Here is an 11,632-nt window from a genome sequence, read left to right as displayed (position 1 = left end):
GACAGCTAATATTTCATTAGGCTCTGTGGCTAAATAACCCACCACCAAAACAAAATTTCAAGTTCCTCCACTTTCCATCAGAGCAGAAGATTCTGATATCTCTTTTTTGTTTGTTTGTTTTGGTACCAGGGATTGAACCCAGGAGCGCTTAACCACTGAGCCACATCCCCAGCCCTATTTTGTATTTTATTTAGAGTCAGGGTCTTGCTGACTTGCTTAGGGCCTTGCTAAATTGCTGAGGCTGTCTTTGAACTTGCAATCCTGCCTCAGCCTCCTGAGCCTCTGAAATTAGAGGCGTGCCCCACCAACTCCAGCTAGGTTGTACTATCTCTAAAGCTCAATTTCCATCAGGAAGTTCTGATTGTAAAACAGAAGTAAGTCTTTATATCAGAGTTATAAATATGAACACCTTTAGAGGAAAACCAATAACTAGAAGGTTCTAAACCACCACTCATGGATTGAGTGCACACAGAGCACCACCACCCCAAGATCAAAAAAGGATTTCTTAGGGTTGGAAAGGATCTTATAAATGATTTTATAGAACAAGAATAGATTGTCTCACAACATTTAGATTTCTTTCTCCATATTTTTCTTAATTGGGAGGCAGTAGGTATGGTAGAGAGTTCTGGACAGATTGAGGTTCTAGATTTATCTTTATTAGCTGTAATCTCAGGCATGTTACTTCAAAAACCATAAACAGGCCGTTTTTATGGCATAGTTGGACTAGAAAACCTTCTGCGCCGATATTACATGAATCAGTTATGCCCATATTAATCCTGTTTAGAGTATGAGTAGGAAAATCACATTGTTAAAATCTTAGATCAACCTTAGCTTTTGTTTACTTCAGTGTTGCAGTGACTCTCCTCTGGTGGGAACTCCTTACCAAAGCTCCTTCACTTTTCAAACTCATTGTTCTCTCCCCACATGTAGCAACAGAAGCAATGCTGGTGGGTGTGTGGGTGTGTGGGGGGGTGAAAACCTTTATACCAAAGGAAGGGGAACCTAAATCAAAAGCTGCTGTCACCTATAACAAATTAGAACAAATTAATTAATTAATTTTTTAGAAAAGCATCTCCTTAATTCAAAATTTTTGAAGGTTTCTGTGTGTGGGTTTCCTTAGGTCAGTGTTCCTCTGTGGATTCTTTACTTTGATTAAAAAAATAATCTCATAAGCCCTCTCATATCTCAGAGTAAGGTAGAATTTTATTTATAGAAGATTTCATAACTGCTTCCCCGTAGCAAAAGATTATTGACAATTTGAATTCAGAAAAATAATGAATTGAGTAGTAACTAATATTTACACACTCCCTACGATGTGCCAAGTAGTATTCTATCTACTTTGCATATATGAATGCAGTTGATTCTCAGAGAACTCTGAAGTGGTAACTTGTGTCCCTTAATATCCAACTCCCGTTCAGTTCATGAGTTCAGTGGTTAGAGGTCAGACAGAATTCAGAGAGTGAAGTTGGATGGCCAGGAAAACTGCAGTTTCTTCATCTACTTTAGTTCTCCTACTTGGGATGGTGAAAGACCTGAGGTTAAATGACAATTAATGTCATTTTAAAATGCAAATGTAAGTCCATTGGGTTCCCCTGCTGCAAATAAGAAGAGCTGAAAGGAGGGATAATTCACATTAAGTTATTTATCTATACAATTATCTCCATTTTACAGAAGAAGAAATAGCACAGATGGGTTAGGGAAGCTGCCCAAGATTTCAGAATTCTGTCAGAACCAGAAATCTTATGCAAGCACTATGGCCCCAGAGTCAATAAAATGCTGTGCTGTGTCATCAGTGCATTTACTCCTGTAGACTTTCTTTTTTAAAAAATTTCCTGTAGACTTTCTGAGAAAGTCTTTGAGAAGGTTAGCCAGAGGACTTATCCTATTTTTCCCAGAGTTCAATTTGTCATCAAACTCTGATTATATAATCCACTCTCACCAATATAAGCACATTTTAGATAACGAAACTTGCTTTTTATACCAGTTAACAGTCTAATGACATGACTTATGAAACCATGCTATTCCATTTAGAAACTGTCTTTAATGAATTCCACCACAAGTGGGAAGAAACAAGGGATCTGCTTTATAGGAAAAGCTATCTCCCACTGCAAAATAATCCAGACTGAAATGTTGAAATCTTGCTCCTCCTGTGATTCTCTTTCAATCTCAGGACCCCGTCAAACCATTGCTTGTTCTCAATTAATCATGTTTATAAGAATTGGTTCCCACAATTGGTTAGGTTAACACCTATATTTGGCCTCCCAATATTTTCTATGGTATGTAGAGCTTGATGCCAGCAATGATTTTCCTTAAGACCAGAGTCGGGGCCCTCACAAAATCATGCAACAGCACAGGTACTCTGTATCTTCATAACTTGCTCTGACAAATGTTGGCTAACTGCTGTCCAGTCAACCACACAAAAAGGTCATGCTTACATGATACACTAAATCTTGTCTGTTAAGCTGATATGTAGTATCTTTTTTTAATATTTATTTTTTAGTTGTAGATGGACAAAATATCTTTATTTTATTTTATGTGGTGCTGAAGATCGAACCCAGGGCCTCACACGTGCTAGGTGAGAGCTCTACCGCTGAGCCACAACCCCAGCCCTATATGTAGTATCTTTATAAATTTTAGTGAAAAATAAGTTCATGCTTCGACTTCAAAATCTGTTTAAACTTTTACATAGCAAAAGCTTAACATAGGACCAAAATTACATTCATTCAATACTAATAGTAACAAAGAAAACTATCTTGTTGGCGGTCTTCTGGTTGATAAGGTATGTGCTATTCCTGCCAATCAATGTCTGCACATGTGGTTGGTGCTAGAAGGCCTCCCCCAAAAAAAACCACACCTTAAACATGATACATACTCCTAGAGACCCACTTCAATTCAAAGGTAGTAAACATATCACTTGAATAAATTGCAACACACACACACACACACACACACACACAAATCAGGTTTAAGACAAAACTCAGACAATGTCAAGGAGGAATTTTCAAGCATGCATATTCTTGGTAATCCCATATCCTTGGTAATTATACATATTCTGGTAAAAAGTTCTCTAAGGTGCTCCAGGATAACCACATTTAGAAGATCTAAGTTTAATCATAACTCCATCACTTACCAGCTATATTGCTTGAGATGAGTCACTTGCCCTTTTACTAAGCTGCAGTCTATCTATTTGAAGAGGAGGTCAGATTGTATGATCTTCACAGTCCCTTAGAACTCCTAAAAGCTTCTTTCTGGTTCTGGATTATGTTTTCAAGCTCTGACTACGTAATTTGCCTGTCACATTGTATCTTTTTAAAATTTTTATTTTTTAAAAATTTCTTTTTAATAATACATGATGGTACAGTATATTTTGACGTATTTATACAAATATGGAATACATCATATTCTAATTAGGATCCCAGTCTTGTAGTTGTACATGGGAAAGTTAAGTCAGATTCATTCCACCATCTTTCCTATTCCTGTACCCCACTCCCTTCCCTTCATTCCCCTTTGTATAATCTACTGAACTTCTATTTTCCCCTCCCACACCCCTTGTGTGTTAGCATCCTTATATCAGAGAGAACATTTGATCTTTGTTTTTTGGGGATTGGCTTATTTCATGATATTAGCATGATAGTATCCAGATCTACCCATTTTCCAGCAAATGTCATAAAGCATTCTTTTTTCCATTGTATGTATATGCCACATTTTTCTTTATCCATTCATCTGTTTAAGGGCACCTAGGTTAGTTCCACAGCTTATCTTTTATGAATTGAGCTGCTATAAACAGTGATGTGGCTGTATCTCTATGGTATGCTGTTTTTAAGTTCTTTGGGTATAAACCAAGGAGTGGGATAGCTGGGTCAAATGGTGGTTCCATTCCAAGTTTTTCTGAAGAATTTGCATACTGCTTTCCAGAGTGGTTGCACCACTTTGTAGTCCCAACAGCAATATATGAGTGTACACTTTTCCTTCTCTATGCTAAATAAACACCTACTGGATCATGTGAGCTGTCACATTATTTCCAATAACTGCTGAATGTTTACTTAGCATAGAGGTTTCATGCCATTTTAAAATATCCCTTGGAGGCCTCAAAGAGCCATCCACATCTGAACTTCCAATATTATACTCATTCAGCTGGGCTCAATGGCACATGCCTGTAATCCCAGTGGCTCTGAGGGGAAAATGAGACAGAAGGATTGTGAGCTCAAAGCCAGCCTCAGCCAAAGTGAGGCGCTAAACAATTTAAGGAGACCTGTCTCTAAATAAAATACAAAATAGGGATAGAGATATGGCTCAGTAGTTGAGTGTCCTTGAGTTCAATCCCTCGTACCAAAACAAAACAAAACAAACAAAACAAAATTATACTCATTCAGGTATTAGTATTCACCAGTTAAGTTTAACCAAATGCAAAATACATACATAAGAAATAGTTTAAACAATATACAAATTATATCAAAACTCCTTTTTTTCAATAATGGTCTCTGGCTTATCAAATATTCAGGGATGATCTTTGGGTTCATGAGGCATTAACTGAGTATATCCCTTGTCATAAAGGTTCAAATATTTTTTTCCTAATTGAAATACTCTCAAATTGTTTCCTTCCAGAAGATGTACTTCTGTAGAAGATAAAAGTGAATCTAACTGAAGGAATCAATGGTAAAAATTCTCTTAAACACACACAGACATTCTATAAAACACATCATGTGAACAGTTACAAAAAATTGTAAACAATTTTAATAATCATTGCCATATTTTCTTGTGATTTGTACAATTTAATAACTGATATACTTTCACATCAATTTTTTTAAAATATAACATTTGCTTGAATCAGAAATCATGAACAAAACCCATTACCTGACAGCTTAACCTTCACTAACAAAAATGTTATTTAACTGAGTACTTAGAAAAAAGCAGGTCAGGGATTGACAGAAAGATACATAAAAATTAAGGGTGGTTTTGATTTTAAAGGCAAAAATCTTCACAGAAATTTTTTGGGACTTATAAGTTTCTGCAATTGCTATTGTAAAAGTCTCAAGTATGTGAATCACTCAACTCTTTTTACCACTGGTAGGGACCCGTTTGAAACAGTGGGAGGTACACTCTACCATTTAGCAATCGGTGTGGCTGCCATTGCTATACTTTCAATGGCACACTCGTCAGTTCCTCTGCGGATCCTGAAGTAGCCACTCTCCCCCCAGTTGGTGCCCCAGCTATTTTTCACAATCCAGTAATCTATCCCAGTGGCCAAGTCAGTGCCATAGCCCACGAGCAGGACAGCGTGATTTGTCAACTCAAAGGGGTTAAAAGGGTCTCTCAGCCCAGTGTGGTGATAGATTCCACTGTGGTAGTGCAGGAAATCATCATGCACTTCAAAAGCAACAGCCATGGGCCCCCGATGGACCAGCTCAAGCTTCATCAGGGCTTCATTGCAGCCCCCGTAGAAACCTCCCACATAGTGGTACTCAGAAGAGTAGTAACGAAAGCAGTCCTTCTTCACTGTGCAAGGGGAATCGGTGCCTGTGTAGGGGAAACAGTCCTCTTCCACCAGCCCAAAGTCTTGGGCATACTTTCCTGCGATGAGGTAAGGGAAACCACCTTCACAGCCTGAGGATGAATAACATGGATGGCTTATTAGAAAAGGGCACAGTAGATATTATGACTTCATATATGCTTCTTCTCTGCTCTGTTATTCTTCATGTATGTTTCTTCTTTTCTTGTCCTTCATTCATGCTCTTAACTTACATGTCACTTCATGCATCCTCCTGTTTGCCTTCTACCTCACTATCCTTTTACCCACCAACTTAATAGATGCTAATTGAGCACCTAACATGGAAGGTAACTATAGCACAGTGGTTAAGTGGGAAGACTCTGAAGCCTGTGTATATAAACATATAAGCCTATGTTTATACCCACGTAGGTATAAACACAAAGCTATGTGAAGAATTTAATTTCTCTGACCCTCTGTAAAATACGAATGTTAATAGTACCAAGGATTAAGTTAATTACTTTATGCAAATACAACAAAAGTCAGTGATCACTGTCTCTGCTAAAGAGCTAGATATACACACCTTGGCTCCTCCACAGGTAAGTATTCCCCGGAAACCTCCTGCCAAGGACTTCTCCCACATTCCTCTGATTACTGGCTATGAAACACACCCACAACCCTATACCTTTTCATCAACATTCTTCTCATCATTATAATTATTTAATTTCTATTTCTCTCACTTAATTGTAAGCTTCATGTGGGTAAAGACTGCCTTTATATATCACAGCCCACAGGGCATGACAGCTACAGTGTTGGTATTTAGTAATTATTTCAGAAAGAATGAAAGGCTCACTGACAAGTAATCATTCACCAGCAGTTCCAGTGGAGAACAGGAAAACCTTCCAGTGGTCAGTATGGGGCTGACAGAGGAAAACTTTGAAATGGCAACAGTTTTCTCAGAATCAGTTGCAACTGGGCTTCTTATACATTATATATGGCCTGTTCTGGAAGCCTAAGTACTCAGTTTAAAAATTATCCTAGAATGAAACCAGTATTCATAGGTTTTAGTAGGAATTAAGCTTTGGAATGAGACCATGTTTGGAACCCAAACTTCAATGTTCTAAAGCTGTGTGACCCTAACAATATTATAAAACTTCTTTGTGCCTGTCCCCTATCTAGAAATAGGAACTATTCCTGCTTGTTCTCATGGTTTTGTGCACAGTTAGATTCTGTATATAAGAGGCAGTACTCACTCAATATATAGTAACTGTTGACATTTTGCTGCACAGTGCAGTAAATTCCATGAGAAACCATCTATTTGTGCAAGGCGAAATTTGTTCTGGGGTTCTGTGATACTCTATTACACCATCCTTTTGCCTTTGTCAGCAATGGCCAACTGCAAATAGGTAAGGAACTCATAAAATAGTGCCTGAAATACAACACTTACCTTGGGCATACTGGCTACAAGATACAACTTCCTGAGGACTCAAGATTGGGGTCTGAGAATTGTTGGTTAATATACGGATTCTTGCTTCTAACATACCCATAGAAGCAAATGAATAGCAGCTTCCACAAGATCCTGGAAATGGAAAAGAAATGTGTGTAAAATCCAAGAGACATGTGAAGCATCACAAAGAATCATACAAAAATTGGACTGGATAAGATTCACTAGTATAGTATTTATATTGAATGTTGTTACTGCTCCTAAGAGTCAGTACAATATAGAAGAATAATCGACAAATACCACATCTGAGATGCATTTGACAGCATTCCTGATAATGAAGAAAGAATTTATGTCCACAACATTCTAAGCCATCAGGCTGAGAGAGAACTGTGGAGGGACACGTGTGAGCTAAGCTTTTAAATATCTCAAATGAAGTGGAATATCTATGCTCCCCTCAAAACTCTTGTTGATGAGATGGGGCTTTTGAAAGTTAATAGGTCATGAAACAGAGTCCTCATGAATGGGAGCAGTGCCCTTTATAGAAGAGACCAACAGAGATAGCTTATCCCTTCCACTACATGAGGTTACAGAAAAGGAAGGCAGTCTAGAGGCAGCAGGTGGACCCTCCCCAGATACCCAATCTGTGGGCACTGACATCCTGGATTTCCCACGCTGGAGAACTGTGAAAAGTGATTTTCTATTGTTTATAAACTCAATGATACTTTGTTACAGCAATCTGAATAGACTACAAAAAGCAGCACTTTCCAAAGTTATGTTGGATTCTAAGAATGACACCAGTGTGTGTGTGTTGTAGAGAGCTTGATTTAACCTGAGTGGAGGAGAGAGAATACAATAGCCCAAGAAAGAGTGCCTATTCTGCTGCGTAAGGTAAGCACTGAGAAGGTGAAGTATAACTGCTATTTCAAGAAAAGGGAAAATGTTTTATTACAAGATAACTTATATGAGCAATATTTAGTATGTTTCTCCAAACTATGTGAGTAAAAAAAAATAAATAAATACCTATAAGAAAATATAGCATATATACAAAAAAATGGGACTTTTTACTTGTTACATTTTTTTAAGAAATGAGCACATGATTTTAATATCACTTCTATCATGTGGCCTCTTTCACATCTGCCACTTACACAAAATCAACATGGTGATATGCTTGGCCCAAATCCAAGATAAATCCAAATCTACACAAGTGGCATGTTATTTCATTTTTTAATATATTAGTTTAACCAAATTATCTGAATGATTTAAATGGTGAGCATTCCCTTATGAATATAAAATGAGATTTATGAACAATTATATAATTCAAATCATCTACATAAAGATAAGTCTCTTCAGTAAATCTGAATTTAGTAATTGCTTCTTTAAGGAGGAACGTATTGAAGAGTATTATACATTCAAATGTTTCCAGGGCCCCCGTTTTTCCTTTCTTAAAGCAATGATTACATCCCTCCTAGAGGCAAGGGAAACCAGGACACCACTCAGCCTCTAATATTCTAACTCTACTGGAGATAGTTACACTGTTTTCCTCAAAGTAAACCATGCATTTTCTTAAGTGGCCACAGGAAATGTTTTCTTTTTCTTGGTTCCAATGAAGGAACTTGATTCATGTTTGTAGAAAGAATGAGTTTAGGATAAACACGGAGAGATATATTTACATCCAAGAAATAAAGTGATATAGGGAAGTAGTCAAACTTTACTTACTTCTAAGCTATGAGAGAGGCAGAGTCCTGGATTCTAATGTGAACCTCCACAGTACTCCAGGGTCCTGGACCCAGTCCTATTAGCTACTATCATTTCTGATGTTTCCCAAAATTATTCTCCTAAAAAAATCTCAGATTTATTTTTATTATATACTTTACTTACTGTTGATGATCTTTAAATTATGAATGTTAGAAGAGAAACACTTGTAAAGGGGACTTGGAATTCCCCTACTGTACAAATGACTCACTTAATGTGTAAATGAGGCCCCCAAAGAAGCCAGGACCTGTTCAAGAACACACAGCTAACACAAGTGCCAAAGCCTTATGGTCCCCTAATGCAGGATTAGGGTCCCTTTCAGCTTGTAAACCTGTATGTACTTTAAAGCACTCTGAAATTCCTTTCTTTGTCACTAAATAGCCAATAAAAACCAAAATTAAACACATTTTTTTTGTTATTAAAACCAGCCAGATAGTACTATGCTTACAATGCCTCTTTCAAATGATAGAATGTCAAAGTACTAGATGGGTAAAATACAGACAAAGTCAGTGAGACACCAAAGGCTTACAAGAAAAAACACATCCCAAGAGAGTCTAGAAAGGGTCCCATTAGGGCCATCTACCTTCCTCAGTGCACATCAGCCATGAAAATAATCTCTCATTATGTGACATCACGTATTATGGCGGGCACAGGCTGCAAGTCTCTCTAGGATGAGAGTGGAATCAAGGGCTTAGGTGTGCCCTGTTAACACAGCAATCACCTCCCTCAAGCTCGTGCCTTTCCCAGAAGAACAACAGCTGCCAAGGTAATTGGTGCTTGGCTTCAAAAGGCAAGGCTAAGCCAGGCGCGGTGGTGCATGCCTATAATCCCAGTGGCTCGGGAGGCTGAGACAGGAGGATCCTGAGTTCAAAGCCTGCCTCAGCAAGGGTGAGGTCCTAAGCAACTCAGTGAGACCCTGTCTCTAAATAAAAATACAGAATAGGGCTAGGGATGTGGCTCAGTGGTGGAGTGCCCCTAAGTTCAATCCTCGGTACCCCCCCCCCCCCCGGCCAAAACAGGCAAGGCTAGTCTAGATTCTACAAGAAACATTCTACCTTAAGAAGACTACCAGGCAATGACAAATAAGAAGTGGCTTTGACTCAGTCAGAGCTGTGCAATGACTTTATTTCCATAATCACAAAGAGATAATGGGTTTTTCAAATGGTATGTCTTCTAACAGTGGAGAACACACTGAACCAGGAGGAAAAAGTGAGGATTCTTTCTTTTTAATTCTGGTAACAGGAATTGAACTCAGGGGCTGGGGGGGGGGGGCAGTGGTACTCAGTACTCAACCACTGAGCCACATCCCCTGCTTTATTTTGTATTTTATTTAGAGACAGGGTCTCACTGACTTGCTTAGTGCCTCACAGTTGCTGAGGCTGGCTTTGAACTCTTGATTATCCCATCTCAGCCTCCCAAACTGCTGGGATTATAGGCATGCACCACTGTGTCTGGCTCTTTGTGTGTGTGTGTGTGTGTGTGTGTGTGTGTATGTGTGTGTGGTGCTGGGCATATGAACCCAGGGCCTTGTATACCAACTGAGCTATATCCCCAGCCCAAGGATTCTTTTTTCCCCTCCTCTTTTGCTTTACCACTCATTAGCCATGTGATGCAGGGCAAGTCACCTGATCCTACAGCAATTTCTTTTTATCTTCTACCTAAGATGGATCAGGTAGTTAAGGCAGTTTAAGGCCCTATTCTAATAAACAGTCCTTAAAACTGGGACTTAAAGGACATGATTTTAAACATAAGGAAAATTGATGTGGCCAATGTGAGTCATACCTCTTCTCTCTTGAAGACACAATAATAAGTAAATGCAGCACAGCGGTAAGAATAAAGGAAGTCCATCTTGCCCAACTTCTTTAACTTCCCTTCTCTCTCATGCCTAGAGTGAATTTAGTTATAAAGTTTGTTTTGTTGTTTGTATTTGCTTTAAAAGTAAGGATGGAACCCAGGGTGCTTCTACCATAGCTACATCCCCAGTCCCCTACCTTTTTTTTTTTTTTTTTTTTGAGATAGGGTCTAGGGTCTCCCTAATTGCTTAGAGTTTCACTAAATTGCTGGGGCTGTCCTAGAACTTGCAACATACCTCCCTCAGACTCCTGAGTCACTGGCATTACAAATGTATGTTATGGTGCCCAGCCAGACAATGACTTGTTCTAAAAGATGTTATCAAGTATAAACGTAAAACCTTATTTGTCTTACTAATGTTTCTTGTTTCTTTCATCTTGATTTACTCTCCAAGTAGATAAAAGTTGTGAATTCCCCTACTGTAGCTAATCCAGAATTTTGGGTTATTTCAAACACAGAAATTGTTAAAATTAGTGGAAACTTAATGAAGAACTTTTAAAGACATTATTTCCTCAAGTACTCTATGTACTAGTACAGATAAGAAATCAATTCAAAAGCAATTAATCAAAGTTCTTTGTTTTAAAATTGCTGATTGTAGAAATCATATTTATAACACTCAAGGAATAGGGAGCACTGGAGACAACGATAGTTTGTCCAAATTACAAGAAAACTACCATCCAAGAATTTGCTTTAGAAAGTCAAATTTCTTTCCCAAATTTATTCCTATTATTACTTATCAATCATATTTTTGAGGATGAGGGGGAAATTAAACTTTTCCTTCAAGCGTCTCCTATTCTCCCACTGAATTTTATAAATACTTCATTAAAGCAGTTATCACATTTTACCTTAAAGAGTTTTGCTTGCAAATCTTGCTGAACTGTAAGTCTCTAGGATAAGAGCTATGCCATATTAGTCTTTTTTTCCATATTAGTCTTTATGCCCTCTGCCATTATAAAAACTTCCTAACATAGTTCAATGTTTTTTCTATAAACAATAACAGATGCAATAATGTGCTACTGGTAGCTTACATTATGGAGAGCTAACCATGTCCTAGGTTCTCGATAATCCAGTCAAAACATGATATGCAATAAATTACTTGC

At 38.1% G+C, this 11,632-nt stretch overlaps 1 protein-coding gene across 1 annotated transcript in view; it reads right to left on the bottom strand.

Moving 5' to 3' along the window:
- Positions 1 to 4,300: 4,300 nt before the first annotated feature.
- Positions 4,301 to 11,632, bottom strand: part of CTSC (cathepsin C) — a 38,856-nt gene continuing 31,524 nt past the window's right edge. Inside the window, exons 6-7 of the mRNA XM_081282553.1 lie at positions 6,933 to 7,064; positions 4,301 to 5,604 (exon numbers count right to left, since the gene is read on the bottom strand). Of these exons, the coding sequence (XP_081138679.1) occupies positions 5,102 to 5,604; positions 6,933 to 7,064 (635 nt within the window). The 3' untranslated portion in view covers positions 4,301 to 5,101. The remainder of the gene's footprint in view (positions 5,605 to 6,932; positions 7,065 to 11,632) is intronic.

The sequence above is a fragment of the Spermophilus citellus genome (genome assembly GCF_964194105.1).
Source record: "Spermophilus citellus genome assembly, chromosome: 2".
NCBI lineage: Eukaryota > Metazoa > Chordata > Mammalia > Rodentia > Sciuridae > Spermophilus > Spermophilus citellus.
Note: the sequence above shows the minus strand (reverse complement) of the source record. Positions and strands in the feature narration are given on the sequence as shown.